Source organism: Rhinolophus hipposideros, assembly GCF_964194185.1.
Source record: "Rhinolophus hipposideros genome assembly, chromosome: X".
NCBI lineage: Eukaryota > Metazoa > Chordata > Mammalia > Chiroptera > Rhinolophidae > Rhinolophus > Rhinolophus hipposideros.
The window spans coordinates 18,393,696-18,416,550 of NC_138046.1; the positions used below are offsets into that span (position 1 = coordinate 18,393,696).

At 39.3% G+C, this 22,855-nt stretch overlaps 1 protein-coding gene across 13 annotated transcripts in view; it reads left to right on the forward strand.

Annotated features, from left to right (window-relative positions):
* Positions 1-22,855, forward strand: part of FGF13 (fibroblast growth factor 13) — a 521,106-nt gene that overhangs the window by 496,266 nt on the left and 1,985 nt on the right. For all 13 annotated transcript variants that reach the window (XM_081042381.1, XM_081042384.1, XM_081042390.1 and 10 more), the window contains one exon: positions 21,926-22,124. In XM_081042381.1, coding sequence (XP_080898507.1) covers positions 21,926-22,124 — 199 coding nt within the window. The remainder of the gene's footprint in view (positions 1-21,925; positions 22,125-22,855) is intronic.

Genomic DNA, 22,855 nt, shown 5'->3' on the forward strand with positions numbered 1-22,855 from the left:
ATCTCAGCTTCTCTTGTTTTCCTTTAACTAGTTAGTACCATGATTCCCTGAAAATAAGACGGGGTCTTATAATAAGTTTTGCTCCAAAAGACGTATTAGGGCTTATGTTCAGGGGATGTAATCCTGAAAAATCATGCTAGGACTTATTTTCCAATTAGGTCTTATTTTTGGAGAAACACAGTAAGATCCAGAATAAATGTTTCTTACTCCTTTTTTTATCTTCACTCCTTTTACTTCTTTCACAATAGATTCCTCTGGTATCTATACTGCCATTCATCCATCCATCCATCCATCCATCCAAGCCATAATCCACTGATTGTCTGGTACTTGGCAAGCACAGCCCCTGCCTTCTCTGAGCTTGTAGTCAAATGGAAGAAAGAGACTTTGAACTGCTAATTACAATTAAGTACCTCCTTGAGGTCCCCTTTTTACTAACATCTGACCACTGCCAGATGGAGGCGACCATGAAGAGAGCTGCACTGTAACAGTATTTTTAGATGTGGGTATTAACAGAACAATAGGGAAGGCCTAGGAACTGGGGTGTGGACCAGAAGGAAGTGCACTAGAATGAGACGCGTTTTTCAGAGTCACTATCCAAAGCTAAGCTCTTGGGATTCATTGCCTGGCAACAGGAGAGGTGGCTTCACTCCTCAAAAGCTGAGAAAGAGCAGAGGAGTGGAAGAGCAGCTTCAGAGAACGCCCCCAGGGATTTCTTAGCCAGATGTTTATAAACCATTGTTTTAATTTTCAAAAGTGGGAAAGTGGGCGATCCTAACCTATGCTCCAAGAATAACTGATTAAGGAAGGAAAGAAAAACCTACTTAACCCCCCAAAAAATGAGCTCACAGAAATTCAGTACCTACCACCAGCCCATTTTAAGAGCCAAACTCCTAACTCACCCACCCTGACGCAGATTTGATGCTGACGGTTAAGTGCCGATGTCAGTCCTGCCCTGGTTTACACATGGGAGTGCTAGGACTTTGTCAGCAGCCATCATTATACTGATCTTTTATTCAGGCATAAAGTAATTGTGCTTTGTGTGAATGTGAATGTCCTACAATACTGCCATTCGTTCCCGAATTTAAAACATATGCTTTAGAAAATTCTATTCCTTCTAATGGGATAGGCAGCCGTTTACAAACCTTAACCTATTTAATCCTCCCGACAACCCTATGCAGAAAGTACTATTATTTTCCTCATTTTAAAAATGAGGTTATAGTACTTGCCCAAAATTACCCAGTGAGACAGACCTGGGTTCTAATTATTGCCCTGCCGCTTTGTGACTTGAAAATGTGTTCTCTCAACCGGTATGCAAAGTTGCCTTACAACAGAACGTAAAATAAAAAGTGTACAGTACAACAGTTCTAGGCAACTGTTTGCCACTAGTTAGGATTGTCTATCCACTTTTCCTTTTCCCAGTGTGCCAAAATCAACAAGCCAAGACGTTTGATTGAAGTGAGCATATCTTAAAAACCAGTTCCCGTGAAAAGAACAACTCGAGGCCTAATAATGCTTGTTGCCTTACTCTGTTTTATAAGGGTCCAGTATCTGGTCCATTATTTTCTCTCCAAAAGAGACTATCTTGCAAGGGAAGGGATACAGCCCAACCTCTATTACCCCTAGATCTTGAACCTCTGCTACTGGCTAAACCATCCCAGGCATTTGGTTAGATACAGTTCATTCTGAGTCCACTTACTAGCAAGGCACATTACAGTAAAGTCCTGATATACTTGCTTGTCTCTCGTGGTCATGGTTGTCCAGTGAGGGGAAGAGTGGTACAGTTGGCATTTATTGCAGTTGACAAAGTTAAATAAGTTTATTTATGTGAAGTGTAATTTACAATTGAAACCATCCTTTTTGGTTTCTCCTTCTCAAGATGCCTCCTTTCAAATGATTACTTTCGCTAAACAACATCTGAAGTATGTCACTGAAGTGATTTTGTTTTACCCCATTTGTGCTTAATTAGCAAGTTGTGGCATTTATTTCTTATTTAACATCCCTCTTTCTAAAAGCTGCTTATCTTTCCTTTGATAAGTTGAAGACAAAATGTGGTCCAGAGCAAAGAAATGAGATGAACCCATCTATACTGTGTACGCGGTCTGACAATTAAGTTCGTGAACTTGTTGCGACAGTGTTGCTAACCTTTGTTGCTATCAGAGGGATTATTCATTATGAATTTGTACCAACTGGACAAACAGTTAACCAAGTTTACTATTTGGAAGCGCTGAAAAGGCTGTGTGGAAAAGTTAGACGACATGAACTTTTCGTCAACAATTCATGGCTCTTGCATCACGACAATGCACCAGCTTACACAGCACTGTCTGTGAGGGAGTTTTTAGCCAGTAAACAAATAACTGTATTGGAACACCCTCCCTACTCACCTGATCTGGCCCCCAATGACTTCTTTCTTTACCCAAAGATAAAGGAAATATTGAAAGGAAGACATTTTGATGACATTCAGGACATCAAAGGTAATAACGATGACAGCTCTGATGGCCATTCCAGAAAAAGAGTTCCAAAATTGCTTTGAAGGGTGGACTAGGTGCTGGCATCAGTGCATAGCTTCCCAAGGGGATTACTTTGAAGGTGACCACAGTGATATTCAGCAATGAGGCATGTATCACTTTTTCTAGGATGAGTTGGCGAACTTAATTGTCAGACAGCGTGTGTTCAGCCTGAGATCTCTGTGTTCTACACAGAGGGTGATGTAAGCACAAGTCATAACAGGTTTTAAACCTGTATGAAAGACACGTTGCAATTAAGCACTAGGTTCCTGCCTAAACTCTTCTTGATATTTTAGTGTCTTATTTGATGTATTTTCATGAAATCATCAAAAATAATAGCATCTTCTTTGGAAAGATGTATTCTTCACTTATTCTTTTGTTCAATACAATGAACTGACATTTCTGATATATTAAGGAGAAGATTGTACTTTCATATATTATTGAGATTAGCCCTTGAAATTCACTAGCCATCACGATTTGCTGCTTTCAATGATTAATTACCTGTTGGCACACTTTTCAAAGACATTCTCTTTAGCTATTTCCTTTCATGTCGACCTACCCTTTATTCTGAATAGCCTTTCATGTAGAGCTCAAAAGTGTATTAGTAAAGGTTTATTTTGTTTCTTTGGGTAGAGAAGCTGGCTTATAATTATAATGCAGTTCATAACCACAGTGAAAATGAAAGCCCCAATAATTACCTCAATAGGAGCCTAAATAATAATTTTATGACAAATCAATTCTTTAATACTTACGCAAAGACCTTGATAATCTGGAATAATTTATCCCTCCGATCTGTCAGGCTAGCAGGATTCATCCATGTATTCAGCCAATTATTATGGCGTGAATACAGAGCTTGAAGCACAGTTCCAAATGCTGGCATACAACAATGAGCAAAACACAATCCCTGTCCTCATGGAGCTTATCTTCTAGATGTGGCAGACAGACAGTAGATAAACAAATTACTTTATAATTCAGTTCGAAAAATAAACAAGCAGGGTTAGGGGCATAGGGCGTGCTGAGAGGTAGGGGCAACTTTCTTTTTTTTCCACTCTTATTATTATTCTTATTATTATTATTGTTAGTTTCAGGTACACAAAACAATGTAATAGTTAGACGTTTACACCCCTCACAAAGTGATAACCCCCCCCACCCCCAATCTACTACTCCTCTAAGATCTTACCATGTTTCCCCAAAAATAAGACCGGGTCTTATATTAAGGTTTGCTTCAAAGGTGCATTAGGGCTTGTGTTCAGGGTATGTCATCCTGAAAAATCATGCTAGGGCTTATTTTCTGTTTAGGTCTTATTTTTGGGGAAATATGGTATATAGCTGTTACAATTCCACTGACTCTATTTCCTATGCTGTACTCCACATCTTGTGACTATATATATGTTATACTATAGTTGACATTCATTATTTTTCTTATTTTTTTAAATTTATTGGGGTGACAATTGTTAGTGAAATTACATAGATTTCAGCTGTACAATTCTGTATTGCATCATCTGTAAATCCCATTGTGTGTTCACCACCCAGGGTCAGTTCTCCTTCCATCACCATATATTTGATCCCCCTTACCCTCATCTCCCATCCCCCACCACCCTTACCCTTTGGTAACCACTAAAGTATTGTCTGTTCTATGAGTTTTTGTTTCTCATTTGTTTGTCTTGTTCTTTTGTTGTTTTTGGTTTATATAGCACAAATCAGTGAAATCATAGGGTTCTCTGCTTTTTCTGTCTGACTTATTTCACTTAGCATTATACTCTCAAGATCCATCCATGTTGTCACAAATGTTCCTATATCATCTTTTCTTACTGCCGAATAGTATTCCATTGTGTATATATACCACAACTTCTTTATCCATTCATCTATTGAAGGACATTTTGATTGTTTCCATGTCTTGGCCACTGTAAACAAAGCTGCAATGAACATTGGAGCACACGTGTCTTTATGTATAAATGTTTTCAGATTTTTTGGGTAGATACCCAGGAGAGGGATTGCTGGGTCATATGGTAATTCTATTCGTAATTTTTTGAGGAACCTCCACACTGCCTTCCATAGTGGCTGGGGCAACTTTCTTATAAGGTGGTCAGAGAAAGCTTCTCTTTTCAGGGGGCATTTGATGGACAAGTGGGAAGGGTTCCAGTGGATATCTGGAGGGAAAACATTGCAGGCAGAGGCATCAGCAAATTCAAAGGCCTTCAGGTGAGAATATACTTGGCGCGTTCAAGGGATAAGCTAGGAAGCCAGTGTGACATAAAATGAAAAAGAAGGCATGTGATAGAGGAGAGCAGAGAAGCAGTCAGGATCAGATAACATATAATCTTATCATCGAAGCCAAGGACTTTGGTTTTCACTCTGAGATAGGAAGCCATTGGAGGGTGTTGAGTAGAGGAGTGACATGATTTGCCTTATGTTGTAAATTAATGTTTTACTACAAATATGGCTTTTATGGCACTAGTGACCAGCAAACACAGTCAATTAGATAATGCTATCAAGGAGTCCACGAGCTCCCTCATCCCTCATTGACTTCACTTTGTTCCACAGCTACAGAATGAACCTCAAACTTGAAGCAGAGATCATGGGCATTTGCTCTGTGGGTCACAGTGGAGTTGGCAAGAATGTGTAATTAGCCCAAGCCATCCCATCCACACTGCAAAGAGAAAAGGACCAAGTACATTCATTTAGCTCAGCCATCAGCAGTGCAGGAAAAACTCCCACTGAAGTGAGTCAGTAGCATCTTCATAAACGAAAGCAAGCATATTATGCCTTAAATGATGGCTCGGTAGCCTCAAGGAAGTAACGCACCTTCCGAAGCTCCTAATTTACTACCAGGCTGTGACTCAGGCTTAGGGAAAATCGAACCTATTATTGCTTACTCAAAATACAGTGGGCAACTGTGGGTAAACATTCAAACTATTTAGACGGACAGAAAGTTAATGTTGCTGGGAAGACAAATATATAACCTGCAGCAGTTCTCACACCAGCTTTGTGTGTTTGTCCTCCAGTGACTGGTGGCTGTTTGCACACCCATCCCGTGGCTTTTTCATTGGAGTTGCACACGTAATTTGATGTGTTTGCACAAAGTTAAACACCATAGTTCTAATGGCTTCATACCTGTTTAATTTGTCTCCTCCTGTTTCTTGCTAATGCTAGAAAATTATAAAGTCCCTAACAACTGGGAATGGCCTATGGAGCTGCCCCCAAAGCTATGAGGCTTGATACTCTGTTCGTGTTTACTCAAAGTGTTCGTACTATCTTTTATTCTGGTCACCTAGCTTACAGTCCCCCTGTTCATTCCTGTTCCTTATGATTTTCAGCCAGTGTCCGGCTTCTGTAAATGTTCTTTCAAGAGATCAGAATTACAGAAAATGTAACTTTGTGACACCAAAACACCAAAGTGTATTTAAAGCATATTGTTTCTGGTGACTGGAATACTACGTAGTAACTTCTCCATGGAGAAAGGTGATTTAAAAATGGAGCCTTATTGGCTAATATTGGTATATAATATACTGTATCCTTTATCTAGTTCATGCTGATTAAATTGACTCATGTTTGGCTAGTCCTAGAATGTACAAATTAGGTTTTTTTAGGTACTATCGCAGTGGTAACTTGGTCGTTCTTGTGTAGTTCTGAAGGATCTATTTTTAGGTTTCAATATAAGCTATGTCCATTCTAAGCTAAATCTTGACCTAGGATAGTCTCACTTTTTCAGAGATCAGTAAATGTTTACCTGCTGCTGATTATGACAATTGAACACTGAACTGTATGAGAGGCTATTACCAAATGCATCCTTTTCAAATAGAATAAATGCTCAATCAGGTTATCCTAGTAGGAAGACATTCACCCACAGTAGGTGTGTTATTTTGGTAGGCCACTGTAGTCTATAGAAGTCACATCTGGTCTGTTGTCTCTCGCTGTAAGAACACACCTTGGGGCACCACATGGGTTCTGGTTGCTGCTCAGGAAGTGTTCTCTGGACAACTGTCTGGAGGAGACAAGTACTATTCCCAAAGTGCTGAGTGCCATGAGTGTCAGCATCCGGTTTAGGAAAAACAATGCACGTGATAGGCACTCAAGAAATCTATGCCGACTTGAATGAGAATGATCCCCATAAAATGGGCTATAAAATAATCAGCCTTCTTAAGTCAGCCAGAAATGATACTGCACATTCTGCAAAAACAATAAACATTATATAAAGATGTTGTTCAGAGAAGCTCTGACTCACTAGGCAAATCATGCATCGTGATTCTGTACACAAACTAATTCCTTTCTGGGGCCAGAACATGTACCTGCTTTATCAAGGGAAGAGTACAGACTCGTTAGGCTCATCTGAAGATGTTTTGCTTGATATGAACCAGCACACGTGATTGAATGTCTTCTCTCCTTTCCTGAACAATTTGGCATTTGAGAGAACAACGCCATGTCTCCTCTCTCCGATGGTGGGCTACAGAGCAAAGAGAAGACAGGTCCTGAAGAGAGCTGGAGAATGACGAATTGTATATTGAGGCCACACAGCTCTCTCCCTGAAGACATAACTTAGGCAGAAAGGGAAAAGGATGTACATCTGGTCCACCCTATCGTCACCTTTCTGTCAACTGACTATTTAGTTGGAAGTCAGCATTTAACCATTTCTGCAGGAAGCTAAGGGAGGGACTTTAGTTCTGAACACCATGCTCTCCCTTAAGTACCATATCCTCTCTCTGGGGGAAATAGTGTTTGCACTCTCCTGATGCTGAGGGATATAGTAGACACCAAGTGGCAGCATCCCCAATGAATTCTTTCTGCGAGGTTAAAAAAAGAGAAGCATCCCAACTGCTGATGCGAGTCGTGAATAGATGATGCACTTAGAAGAACCTTTGTATGGAATCAATAGGAACTATAAGACTAAATACAAATATATTGTGAACATTTAAAGTTTTAGCCCCCTGACTTATCCTTAAAGTAACAGATACAGCACATTTGCCAGTATAGATTTTTCATCACCAGCCATCTGCTAAAAATTAGTATGAGATAAATAATTTAGTTTCCTTCTGTTCAGACACAATTTCATTACCCTCTTCCTTGGTGCTGTGAAAGTCTTCAGAAAGAATCAATTGTCAAGTGCGTTTGCATTCCAGCCGAAGCTGAGCCTGGAGGTTTCTGACATGCTGACGTTTTGATTCTTTTTCCTCTGTGCTGTGAAGAGAAGAGGTGCTGATTATTAGCAAGTGGCCTCAGAGAATTGCAGAGCTGGTGGCGGCTCCTGTACAAACACACTGCCTGCTAAATCAGTGTGCGGAACCATGACACGAGGCAACTCGGATGTTGAAAAAGTGCAAGTCATTTTTCTGAATTAAAAAATAATAATAATGAAGAGCATAAGGAAGAAATTTAGAAGAGGTTAGTTACGTATTCCCTGCGACCCAGTACTGCTCTCTAATCACAGTGAATATGCCAGCCTCGGAAGCACAGTAATTGGTTCAGAGGAGATATTTTTCCATTCATAAGAAAAATCTCTGCTCCTTTTGGTCCTGGCCTTATTTCTTCCATCTGTCTTGAGTTGAAGAAGCTTGTGCTGGAGTTGTAGGAGAACACGTGCAAGATTTTGGAGGGCCCTGAACACCAGGCCAAGGAGTTTGGATTTTATTCTGTAGGCAGCAGGGTGCCATTAAAAGATTTCGAACAGGAGGAATGTAAAAAATAGGACTTGATTTGGATGCATGTTTAGTATAAAAGTGCAATGATAAGATATATTAAGGGAGTGTTATGGTTCTGTTCACAGCATGAATATAACTGGAGAATTCATCTCTACTAGCTGTCTAGTTCAGCTTTTACAGCATGCAAATTTTCAGGGCCAGCTGCAAGAGCTTGATGGTTAAAGAACAAAGTAAGACTTGATCATGTGAATGTAATTGTAAAGAGAGGGAGTTGAGTGATCAAGATCACTGGTAATACAGAATAATAATCATTGTAAAGGGTGACTGTAGAATTATTTGCTATTTTGTTTGAGTTCTTTGAAACCACTTCTATGCTATATAATTACCTTAAATTTTAAGTGTTCCCTGTGGGGATAATTTATGCATTTTGCATTCTCATGCAAATGCTGTAACAGTCTACACTGCTGGAAAATGAAAGCTGAAAATTATTCCAACTAGGTCATGGTTGGGCAAAGCTTATGAAGTATTAATCATTTTTATAAATTCTTATAGTTTGTATTATTTTATTGCATTATGTTTTCAACTGTGGTAATGCGTAGATAATAAATACTTGAAATTTGAGATTGTGTATTTTGATAAGGAACTGTATGTAATTTGCCCACTTCAAAATTTAATGTCATCAAAACCCTTTTAAACAAATTAATATAAAAATGTTGCAGTATTTCAGGAATTACAGAACAAACCAAATGTAATTTAAACGAAGACACTGCAAGCTTATTTATGAATTGTATCTGGATACTTGATCTGAACACTTCTGTAAAACTCTGCAGTTTGTAGAAGTCAGTCTTTACTACAGTGATTTCTACATAACCATGATACAAGGTGATGGGAATAATAAAAGGTGACAGTGAGCTTGGTTCTAACTAGGGAACCGTTGTTTTGTTTACTGCGACATAGCTCCACATCTAAGCATTACATTTCTCTTAGGAAAATATAATTTGCTTTATGATAGTGACATTCATATTTTCAAAGTGTCCTGTTTTGATGAATTTGCACAGGACTTCTTTACACTAATTCTGAGTTTCTCGACACCTGGATTTTTTTTTCCTTTTTTTCCCCCCAGAGATCGATGTGCATTACACATGGGAAAATCTCCATTAAGAAATAGGTTTACTCCTCTATCTGGCTCCTCTATAGATACTAACTTTACAGAAGAACATAACCTGCCCTGGGTGGGCTCTCAGATTTTGCCCTGAGCTCGGAGCACAACTGGGAGTTTGGACAGGAAACAGATTTTCTCCAGCAGAAGATACACAACTTACATTCCCTCCTTCCCCATTAAACCTTTGGGGTGGACTTGGGGGCCATGGGTATGACAGGCATTTCTCAAGGGCCACAGAATTATGGAATTGGGAAAAACAAACCATCACATTTACGTCCTCTGTTTTTACTTCCTGTTGTCTTCCTCTGTCTCTCTGCCTTACCACCCCCATCTCTCTGTTTCTGCCTCCCCTTCTTTCTCTCTTGCCAAGCATAAGCTCGCACATACACACAAGTCTGACAATATTGATTAATATTTCTCCTTACCTGTTATATACATCTGCACCTAAAGGGGCAGAAGCCTACTTTCAGTAAACATGCTCTGGGGTTACCCCGTAAAAACTCCTAGGTAAAGAGGTCAGCGGAAAGGATTAAAAAAATGAAATGTGCCAAAATTTAGTCATGAACATTTTGCAGTAGGAGAATGGACTTTTCATGGCCTGATCTAGGAGAATGTTAAATGGACATTTACGTCAGAGAAAGGGAAAGCTGCATGGTGGAGAAGGCAGTGGGCTGGGAGACAGGCTGCTGGCTTGGCTGGTGCCGTGTGTTAAAGCTCGTCCTTCCCTCTGCAACCCAGGACCACTTAGGGCTGCTTGGTCCTCAGTGTTTTGCAGCCCTGGAAACATCTTAGACATCAGGTTGCCTTAAAATGAAGGCCTCTCACCAGCTACCATATACAGATTCCAGCTTTCTCTAGGAGCTGCTTCCCTGCCTGGATTCATTCTATAGAAGAAAGTGTGAAAGCCAGATTTCAGTGTAATTAGCGTCTCTCGTTCCATTTCTTCAACTGTAAAGAGAGCTCTTTAGAGAGGAAAAAAAAAAGTCTACCCAAATCCATTATAATTGTTTCCTTTGTTATTCTCATTATTAAACTGTCCCTTATCTGTCACTTGAATGCCATAACTGTTTAAGCAGTTGCAAAAAACTTTAAAAGTAGGCAATGCTTAAACATAAGGTACTATTAGATTTTTTCATTATTGTTGTTATTAGTAACCTACATTATGAAAGTAGAACTAGCAAAACAGTGGTTTAGAACAAAAGAAGTGAGATAACAATGTTGTACTTTTGGTGGCATAGTAATTAAAATGAGACATGTAAATGTCATTTGGCCCATTAATACTGGATTATTTCACAGATCTCTTTAATATCATGTGGGTTTACGAAGACATGTGATAGTAATTCAGATTTTAGATTCTTAGGATATTTTAAGCCCCCCAATTTAAAGCTCATGTATTGTTACCCTTGACAAGGAATCACTACTGAAAGCAGTTGTCACAAATACAGTTATCATGTATCCTGAACCCCTTTCAGAAATGGAAAGGTGCTTTCTACTCCGTTTGTTTTCATTGACAACCACTAGTTTTCATACCAGCTTCACGTGCGGAGTAGGGTAGGGAGGATGCTGCATTTTCTTATATGTCACACAAACTGAAAATGGAGGCAAGATCAGGGCTCCTGCAGGCAGTGAGCCCTTAAACATAACCTAGCTGCTCTCCATGGCCTCCGCGACTCTCCCTGAGGCACATGATGCCATCCACCTCCTCCAGGTGCAGGGTCAGAGCATAGATGAATTGCCCACAGTCAGAAATCAAGACAGTGGAAGGAGGCAGGTTTGAACAGAGCTCGTCCGTGTTCAAGGAGGCAGGGCACACGAATAAGGAGGGAGGACTGGACCTTCAGCAAATGTTGGAACTGTACGTTTAGAAGAGAATTCATATCTCAGCTATTGCCTACAGTGACGATTTGGGTAAAAAGGCACACCTGCAATTGAGTTTATAAAGAAATGACTTGTTCGGGGCTTCTTTCCTGTGGTTTCTTCACTTGTGAGGAGGGAGGACTCCTCTATCAGGCCAGAGGGATATGAATCCACTCAAGTTATTACAGAGAGCTACTGTCGAGATTAAATCAGATCACTACAAAGGGCCCGATGAACAAAGGGGCCTCCCTCCCACAGTGTTTGGCACACAGTAGGCTCTCAGTCAATTGTGGCTTAGAAAGAATTCTTCCATTTGAGTCTTAAATTAATGTATTGACTTCCCCCAGTCAGACTCATGGTAAGTGACTGTCGCTAGCATCTTCTTATTAGCTCCTTTCAAGGAGCAAATGAAGGTAGAATGTACTCTCTTCATAGAGAGATTACTCTCCTTGCGACTTTCTATCCTCAGAAGTAATTTGCAGGTGCAATGTGATGCGGCAGTCTAATAGCCCTCTGCAACACCTCTTTCATCCTTTGTTTATAGATGAGGCTTTTGCATCTTATCCTATGAGACTCCGAGTTTTATGGTTTGCAATGGAAAGCATGTGTTAGTAGCTCCCATTTGAGCAGTCGCTGTTGTCTAGCGTTGGTTTCCTACTTGTGCAAGAGAAAAGATGAGAAGTCTTCTTTGAAAGTCTTTGAGGGTGGTGAAGACACAATGGGATTTATAAATGATGAAATACAGAATTATACACCTGAAATCTACGTAATTTTACTAACAAATGTCACCCCAATAAATTAAAAAGAAAAAGAAAGTCTTTGAAAAGCGGACTCCTGGTTATTGTAAGTTAGTCTCTTCTACAGAGACTCACCCTATCAAATTTAACACTACCACAATCCAACACATATCAAAATTCAGATCCTCAAAATTGCCTGAAGTATTAGAACATGCTATGCACCCACCTTGCTATGATTTTATTTTATTTTATTTTAAACTTTTACTTGTTTTAAGTGTGTTTTTCCAGGACCCATCAGCTCCAAGTCAAGTATTTGTTTCAATGTAGTTGTGGAGGGCGCAGCTCACAGTGGCCCATGTGGGGATCGAACTGGCAACCTTGTTGTTAAGAGCACCACGCTCTAACCCACTGAGTTAACCGGCCGCCCCGCTGTGATTTTATTTTTAATAGTGCACCTACCTTGCCAGGATTCTTTCAGTTGATCTACTGGAAAAGAACTTTTCTCCTTTGCATGACAGTTTGTTGAATGTCTGGGGAAAATTTTCAGAGTTCCTAGGCTTTGAATTTTCAGACAGGAGCTTGCAACGGGTATTTAAAAAGATACAACCTACTGAGCTTATTCTCTTGCTGACTACAGATACTTCCAAAAACATTCTCTTGCAGATGGATTTAAATCCCACTCGGGAAGTTATTACACAGAAGAGTACTGCCACAAGTTAGAAAGCATCATAGTAACAGAATATTTTCCAATGGGCACAGATGGCAGTAACTAGCCAAAAGAGAGAAAAGTTTATTTCTAGAATTCACTTCTGATATTTGCTTCCCCTTTCAGAACACAGGTCAGTCGTGTCATAAGAAGAGCCAACATCCAGAGTTAATACATGTAACAGACCAAAAACGTTTTAGGCAGTTATTCACTTTGGGGAAGTGTTCTTCACTGGGGTGCAGGGGGAGACTTTACTACAGATTTTTGTTCAACAGTGAAATTTCCTAGTAAGATTTTAAAAATAAAATAACATGAGGGTCATACATACAATCCCTCCGCAGCATATCTTACATAAACTGAAGCACATCTTCAGCTACCTAATGGGAGGGCCTAAACAATCTGAATTCTGCAAGGTTTAGGTTAAACTAACACTGTCTTGGCCAATTACACAGCCTTGCAGACATGTGGCCCATCCTTCTCCTTTGTCACAAATCTCAGCAAGTAACTTCCATTTTGAAATGCATTTGCTCACCAGGTTTGGAGCTGAATGAAGCCTTTGGATCATATCATTTTTATATCACGACAAAAATAACCTCTCTTGGGCTCTGTGGGGGTTGCATTATTTTTGTTTTTTTCCGCTTTTCCTACCTTATTTCAGTGTGTTTTTTTAAAACAAATTGCTTTGTAAAATTTGACAGCCTGAATAATCCATTGCGAGACTGCTTTAAAGATATTATGAAAATCCAGAACAAGCCAATACAAAGGACTAAAATATGGTCATATCTACATCCCAATTCTGGCTTAAACCGACCATTGGTTGACAAACTCCTTAATATTGTTTTCATCTTTGTGAACAATTGAGGAGAAAAAGCAATACTGTGCTGGCATATTTTATGGGGTCAATAGAAGGTAAATTCAAATGTCTATGAATTATCTTGGAATACGAAAAGGCTACCAAGAAATTTCATTGTAACCATCTGAGGAAAAACAGTCCCATGTGCATATTCTCAATTTAATTTGCATTTCTTTACAAATGCTTGCTAATTAACAGGTATACTTTTAAGGCCTTTTGTTACATGGTATCTCATGAAGCCATTGTATAGCACTTTGTTTCTTTAGTGCTGTGACTTGAAGCCTTAGCCCACTGCAGGCAGACATGAAAAATGAAAGGAGGCAAAACAGTTTTCTGGGAGCCAAGCTTGGAGGAGAACACTAAACACAGGGTATAAATTCACATGCAGTCCTAATGTGGGTCAGAATTTATATTCTTCCATGTTACTAAAACACACATAAAACAGACCCTTTCCTTGTAAATTGATTCTGTAGTGAAAAAGAACCTTGAAAACAGAATTTATTTTTTTGCTCTGGTTTTCTGGGCGTGTATTATCAGAAGGAATCCCACATTTCATGTTTCTGGACCTTTATCATTTTCAGAGCTTCTTTCATTGCATTCTCATACAACAATCCAGTAAGGTCAGCAGAACTGGTAGGATTTCCCTCCCCATTTTACAGAAAACAATCTAATTAGTTTAATTGAAATGTTTAGTTAGCTATTTGCAGACCCAAAGACCAAGACTATAAGCTTAATGCTTTATACTCGGTTAACAGGAAATCTCTTTATTCTTGCAGCTTAAGCACTGTTTTATCTTTATTATTCCCTCTTCTCTTCCTCCCTCTCCTTACCCCCTACCTCTCTCTTTCATCTCTCCCTCCCTCTCCAGTTTTTTAAATTGGATTTATCTGTAGGCAGCTTTCCTCCTTTTATCACCTACTCTTTCTACCCTGGCAGGCAAGTTCTAACTTGTCAGTCTCTACTGTAAAACAGCCCTCTATTCATATAGTGCCACATTTAACCCCTTTTTGGATCTGTACAAGGGAGCTTCCAAGTTCTCTTTAGATATTCCATTCTTTTATTTACTTATTTCATCAGATGTGTTTCAATCACTGACTAAAGCCAGGCCTTACACTGGGAGCTGCCCTCAAGTATCTGACAGTCCAGAGGATATCTGAGTGAACAATCCATCCTCTGTTTATCATGAATTAATAATTTTGCTCAGCTACAGTAGACTGGGTGAAGGTTGATTCCCTCCTCCCCAACCTCTCCCTTTCCATGTTTTGATCTTGTAATAATAAAGTTCATGTATGTCAAATACATTCTGGGAAAGAACATCAAAGTCCTGAATATAATAATTAATCCTGGATTTTGAAATCATTGTTAGAGGGGAAGCCTACATAGAGAATATAGGTAGTTACAATGTCACCCCCATGGGTATGATTTATATTTTAAGGTTCTGTTCTTTTTATTTTTTAACAGAATTGAAAATCTAATTTTAATCTGCATATCATTTTCATTAAGCTGGGGAATAATTGATGCACACAAGTCAGACCTACTTAAATAACACGCTAACTTTAAATCTAGAAAATTAATTGTCATCAGAACATGGCTCAGAATTATTAGGTTAGTGCAAAAGTAATTGCGGTTTGTTTTTTTTTTGATTTATTGCGGTGACAATTGTTAGTGAAATTACATAGATTTCAGGTGTACAATTCTGTATTACATCATCTATAAATCCCATTGTGTGTTCACCACCCAGAGTCAGTTCTCCTTAAAAGGTTAATAATTGCAGAAACCGCAATTACTTTTGCACCAGCCTAACAGAAGAGTGACCCTTGCTATTGGCAGTAATTGTTAAATTAATTGGATTGTCAGGCTACTGAAAATATGTCTGGATGTATATGTTGCTAACATATATATCTGGAAGTGAGGAAGAGAAGTGAAAGAGGTAAGAGGCTTAAAGGGAGAGATAGATTAGTTATGATGTTAGAATCTGCTGAACAGAGGAAATCGTGTTTTGCTAGGTTCATTTTTAAAAGTTTCTTTAAATGCCCACCCACATTATAAATTGTTTTTGTTTCTTGTTCTGTGATGCCTGCTTTACAAAATGTTATGTGTGAATAAAGCAAAATGTATTGAGAAACATTCATCTATTCCAGGACGTGTGCACTTGGCATAGCATATGTATACATGAAAGCTTGGCTTTGTTCAACATCCAGGGGCCCAGTGTCACCATTTTATGTATGGAAAACCTCAGTAGACTCTGTTGCTCTCTCGAGATCCAAGGCAGTCAGTGCAGCCCAGTTAAAAAAATATTTCTTTTGAGAGAAATGTGTTAAAAGGAAACATTTATAATCTACGTGGAAATCCTCAAAGCTTACCATCCTACTGAGATACAGACTCAAATGAAACACTGCCACCCTATCAGTGGGACCATTGCTGAAAATACAAAAGGACGGGGGGAAATGACAAATCCGCTATGGAGGCCTATTGTTTGCCAAATTACTTCTCTTAATCAGGAAGGCATTTCGTCATGGCGTATCTTTTGGTATTGTAGATGTGTTTAGGGCACTGAGGTGACAAATGATATATAGGTATTTTTTTTAGCCCTCATCTATTTATGGTTATGGCACTGAGGACATAGCTACATATCACTTGCCAAGTGGCATGGCCCTTACTTGGCTCCCTTCTGGGAAGTCACCATCACAGCCCTTGCTTCTTCTGGCCTGGCTCCAGCTCCAGGGGGCCAGAGAAGTACTGTACCCTCTCCATACTTTGCCCTTGGTGCCAAGGGCAACCCAGGGCACTGTTGCTTTTTCTGACCCTAATAGAGAATAGCAATTTACACAGGCCCAAAGCCTTGTTCTGAGACAAAGATTCTTCTGGCACATCATTGGATCTGGGGGTTATTTGCAAATTACCAACATTACTGATTGTGTTTATACCTTCTTCATTTGCCTCTCAAAGTCTGTGTGGAGGTCTACGATGCCCTCAAAAGGGCAGCTGACCATTACCATTTGTGGCTGTAAGTATTCTCCAATATGTTCTGTTGATCTGATGTTGAGGGTTTCAAATGTTTTCTTCTCGCCACTGATATTTCAAACTCAAAATAATTCTCTCCCCCTTAATAGGGAGTAAATTGGTAAAAAGAAATGTTAGATTTTGCTTCTGGCTCTGCTCATTCTGGAAATGTAGATTCTTGATTCCTTACCCCAAATATGATCATTATAACTAACTGGTATGGATCCCTTAGATAAAAAGCTTCAATATTCACTGAGAAAAAAACGAACCTTGAACCTTAAGGGGAATAGAAATGATGATACAGAGGAGAGACAGATTGATTATTTCATAAACTAAAAAGATGTTATTTCTCTGAAAAAAATATAGATATACAAGAGGTAAACAACTTAAGAGAAATCAATGTATAAAAGGTTGTAAGTTCTAAAGCACCCTTTCTTTTGTACCCATGCCAACTAATTTCTTAGTGGCCATTCATTCATTTAGTATGATAGCAGATACTTATTTAATACATATTAAATACAGAGCACAGTGATTGCTGCCTCTGATTAGTGCCTACTAAATGTCAAAGCCATGTGGTATACCTTTTTCAAGAGCACTAATAATCTTCAATCGGTCAGAGGAGGTTGATTCCTTGTCATATGTCTACCCGGTATCCTCTGAATAGGGCTTCCCTGGTTAGAGTCCAATCCAGTTTTTACTATTTATATGAATCACTGCTGAGACATAGAGCAATGCAACTGCACCCGTTTTTCTTTGATGACCCTTCCAGTGTTGGGTGAGTTGTTCACACATTTTTCCACATTTCATAAAAATCAAGCCTCTTGTGTCTACTCTTTCCAACACTGGGCAAAATGGCAGCATCCCACACAGAACAGAACACTCCTTTGGTTCCTTTGACGTTCCTTTTTTTTTTTTTTGGCCTCATTTTCCTCCCTCTCTACTGAGGCTTGAGTCCAAATTTAGTGGTGATGACTAAGAAATTGCCAGATGTGACAGAGCATTCAGTTCATTGAGTTCTTCCTTGCCATTTTTCAATAGTTGTAACAATTGTCAAGTTTTTCTTCCTAATGTGGTAGGTGCCAGTATCTGTGTAGTATCTGTTATTCTTAACAGAGACGAAGTCACACATGCAGGATTTGTTTGTGCCATGACAGCTTCCCTCTACACACAGCGGATTTCATTATATGGTATTAAGAACGTTATATGGTATAACGTCCCTGCAGACGTTTTCCTGGTTGATACTTCTGAACCCTGGAATTTCCAATACTTAAATCTGAATCTCTGAAATTCAAATCCCGTAAACAATAATGGAGTGGTCTACTCTGTGCCAGGCAATGTGACCAGTCATTTATGAAGAAGGAAGGAGGATTCAGAGCTAAGACAAGCTCCCTGCCAGTTGGAGCCAGTCAGGCATGTGTGTGAGTCACAGGGAGAAGCTGGAGATAGTTTGTGGGATCACAAATATGAGTATAATTGATGCTAATTTGGAGAGATCAAGTATGATTCCAGAGGCAGTCATATTTAAGCTAGGTCTTGAGGGATGACGGGAAAGCCAGTAGGTAGAGAGAGAAGAGTGACATTCTGAACAAAGGAAACAAATGGAATCTGTGAAAGTATGCATAATTCTTTGGTAGAGGATGAGACTGAAGGAATGGCAGTGACTGAATTGTGGAGAATTTTAAATGACACGTCAAGCTGTCCTTTTTACTAGAGGCACGGTGAAACCAACAAAAGTTCCTGAGGAAGGGAACTTTGTGTCAGGAGGGAAATTTTGTAGCAGAAGGGGAGAGGTTATTGGAGCAGGCCAGTGCGGAGTTATTAGGGGCGTGACCTAGAGCAGGGGCGATGGGAATGGAAAGCATGTGGAAGAATGTCAAGGTCCCCTGCGGGTTTAAGTGTGAGCAGTTGCCAGGACGGTGGACTCTAATCACTGAGACAGGGACTCAGAGGCGGAGGTTACAGGACTGTTCGGCTCTGTGCTTCAAATATTCTTCTTCCCCTTTTTCTGTTTTGAATTCCTACTCATCCTTCAAGGCTCAGCTAAAATAACACCCTCTCTGTGAAGCCCACCCCTCTGTAGTCCCGCAGTCAGAATTAAGTCAGGCTCCCTCTGTTCTCATACAATAAACACCTCCTTTACGCCTCCCTTTCTGTACTTAATGGCAGCACACCTGGTTATTTGGGTGTATGCCTGACACCTGAAAATATATGGTAAACTTTCTGAGGCCACATCCTATTTACCTATGGATTTTTAGTACCACCCAAGTATATAATGGATTCTCAGAAAATGTGTAGAAATGAATGAATGAGTGCTGCCATCACACAAGACGTAAATACAACCCTTTTGGGGGACCTGCCTTAGAGCACACAATGTTCCCATCTCATCATTTTGTGGTCAGTAATACAGTATGTTCATGTGGCTACATAACATCACTCACCTTAATCCTATACATTATTCATCATATTTGTTTTCAAATGCTTTATGACTCATTGTGAAACTAAAATCCACTCTCTCACGATGAGGTTTTTTTCCAAATGGTGATTTAATTCCCAGTGAATTTCAGCAACGTTCTATGCAATTGTCCTCATCACTGGAGGGAATGCTGAGACTTTTAGTTCAAGTTCTTTGTAGGGTTACCTTGGCTTTCCCTATGTTGAGAATCCTACAAAGAGGACTTTTCACAGCCTATCAATAGAACACTTTGGTTCCAACCATGTGATAGTTGCCTTAGAAGTACATTTCTTCTTGGGTAGATAGAATCTGTGTGACTCTTCTGAGGATCTATCAAGTATGCCCCCAGGCTGAAATAACCCCAAAAGATGATTCTAGCCGGTGCCAGTGAGATTACTGAGGGAGACAGATTGTGTGGATTCCCAGAAAAAAAGAAAACAATGTTCAATTGTTTCACTTTCAGAGAAAAGCAGCCTCATTTGAGGAATGTGTCCATCTTTGCTGACGAGACTCTCTGAGAATGCCTTACATCCTGTTGTTAAGGTACTGCATTGCTTAGAATGGTACCTCACAAGAAAAGGAAGGAAGGTAGGACCACGGAGGCATTGTTTCGAAAAGACTGGTGTCCAGAAAGCTTGCAGTAGTTTCACAAGGTGTTTTATTTTAGGGCTTTATCAAAAGTTATTCCTGATAACATCCCAGCAAGCGAGCTAAACTCTAATGGCTTCCCTAATGCCACTGTCATATGTCTCTCAGTTAACATTTTCTTCATTATCTTTCACTCCAAATGGACCCTCTGCTACTCTATGGATTGCTTAGGGATTAAAATTTGCTGTTCATTTCATTTTGCTTACAAATGGCCTTTTCTTATTAGTTTTGATAATGTGTTTTGTTTAACCTAATATATTCAAAATTATCATTTGTACATGTAATCAATAGAAAAAATATTTTACATTCCTTTTATTGTACGAAGTCATTGTCATCTGGTGTGTATTTTGTACTTGCAGGACATCCCAGTCAGGCTGGCCACATTTCAAGTGCTCAGTAGCCGCATGTGACTAGTTTCTCCTGTACAGAACAGTGCAGTGTCTAGGGTTTTTTTTATTTATTAGTTTCAGCTGCACAAGACAAACTAATATCTAGACGTTTATCATTTATATCCCTCACACTGTGTGGACCCCCCTCCCCCATCCACTATCCCTCTGACATCGCACCGAGCCACTACATTTCCACTGTCTCTATTCCTAATGCTGTACTCCACTTCTTGTAAGTATATACATACATATATATATATATATACATATATATATATATACATATATATATATATATACATATATATATATATACATATATATATATATATATATATAAAATTATAGTTGGCGTTCATTATTGTTCAGCTTCAGGTGTACAGAACATTGATCAAGCATCTACATCTTCCCTGAGGTGGTCTCCCTAATGGGACAAGTGTCCATCGGATACCCTACAAAATCTTTACAACATTATTGATTACGTTCCCCAAATTAATTTTTCAAAACCCTGTAGCCGTCTTGTGATTACTGTTTTCTAATCCCCTCACTTTCCCCCTTATCCCCACCCCCCTCTCATCTAACAACCCTCAGTTTTTCCTCTATGTCTCCAAAACTGTTTCTGATTAGTTCATTCACTTATTCTTTTCTAGATTCCACATATAAATAAGATCATATGGTATTTGTCTTTCTCTGTCTGACTTATTTCACTTAACATAATGTTCTCTAGGTCCATCCATGTTGTTGCAAATGGTAAGATTTCTTTCTTCTTTATGGCTGCGTAATACTCCATTGTATAAATGTACCACAGTTTCTTAATCCAGTCATCTACCGATGGGCATTTCAGTTGTTTCCATGTCTTGGCTATTGTGTATAGTGCTGCAATAAACATAGGAGTGCATAAAGTTTTTTGAATTAGAGTTTTGCATTTCTCCGGATAGATACCTAGGAGTGGAATTGCTGGATCATAAGGTAGTTCCATTTTCAGATTTTTGAGATACCTCCATACTGTTTTCCACAGTGGCTGCACCAATCTGCAATCCCACCAACAGTGCACAAGCGTTCCCTTTTCTCCACATCCGCACCAGCCCTTGTAGTTTGTTGATTTATTCATGATAGACAAATGGCGATTTTTTAATGGCTGTTCATTATTTACACACATACATAAAACTTGAAAGAAGGTTTTCTGTTTCTGTTTTTCTGAAACAGCCAGTTGGGTCAGGAACCCATCATTTGTATGGGCAATTCCAAAGAAAGCATGGCAGAAAATCACATTCCAGGGTTCAGCCTGGGCTGCTCTCATGTCTGCTTGTAGGATTACTGTAAATTTCTTGCTTCTATATTGATTTGCTTGTAAATGTTACTGTAATGTAAGGATGGGGTGAGGAGGGAAATTTTTTAAGTCAAGGTCCAATGATCTAAAAAAAAAAATCAGTTTGGTTTACCTAAAAGTAAAAAGGAGTCTTTCTTTGTAGCATCACTTTAGAAATATAGGCAGCCAGAATTGTAACACAGATTTCAGCCTTGGGCAATTGACAATTATACTTTACAGTAACTGGAGAATCTATGAAATTAAGTGTAAGGACTGAATATTTGTTTTCTCATATTTACAAAGGAAACACAGCTCCATGTGACAGCTTTATGCTTGTCTTTTCAGTCTCTGGCTCTTGGATTTGTCCAATATATTACACTTAGGTGGCTGGTTCTAATTTTTCCATTACCTTATTACAAAAAGAGCTAATCATTGATCAGTATCACTTGCATTTGGGGCTTTATCGAAAGCATCACGCAAAATGTTATATATAGCCTTGTTTTCCAATGATAATACTTTATGCTGTTAATATTTTATGCTATGAAAATAGAATACTGGTCTTACAAACTTAACAAAGTATATCCTTAACTTTTGAAGGGCAGTGCCACATAAGTTCTCCATGAAATCCGTAGCTATAAATATTGAGCTTTAGTTTATTTACTTTTCTTGTAGGAACATTTCACACCTGAGTGCAAATTCAAAGAATCCGTGTTTGAAAATTATTACGTGACATATTCATCGATGATGTACCGTCAGCAGCAGTCAGGCCGAGGGTGGTATCTGGGTCTGAACAAAGAAGGAGAGATCATGAAAGGAAACCATGTGAAGAAGAACAAGCCTGCCGCCCACTTTCTGCCCAAACCACTGAAAGGTAAGCTTGACATTATAGGAGCTGTGGATTAAATAAGTATGTATTTAAATCAATCCTTTATCACACTTTGGGAAATGGAACATAATTTTTCTACATTAAGGCATTTATACAAAAATTTAGTAACATTTTACAACACTTAAAAACATTAATGCATTGACAACAGCATCTGATCTGATTTTAATTTTCCCCCTAGTATATCTACATATAGTAGCACCTTACTTATATGGAAGTAGCTCAATTGCTAAGGATAGCCAAGAACTCCAAATTATGCCAAAATGGTCCCTGGGCAGAAACACAGATGCTTGATGCTTAAATGTGTGCACACTTTGTACTAATCAGAAAGCTCCTTGGGCCCTCTCTTCAGGGCTCAACAGCATTGCTCCAACAATTTTCATTCATAGTTTTGTTTTCCAGTCGTTAGGGGCAGATTAGTAGCAAATTAGAAAGGGTGAAAGGTAGAGAGGGGTTGCAGAAAATAGGGATGGGATGTTGGTAGTGAGACATGGTGGAGAAGGGATAGACAATACAGGCAAAGAAGAGCGAGACCTCCAATAGGTTACTGGCCCTGGGGTTAGACTAGAGGTTTCGAGTAGGGCAGACTGCCCAGTCAAATCAGCAGAGCACTGCTTCACAGCACGTTTTCTGGTACCAGACTACTTGGATTCAAATCCCAGCTTCACCCTTTACTAACCGGATGGTCTTGGGCAGATTATTGACCTGTGTGTGCCTCA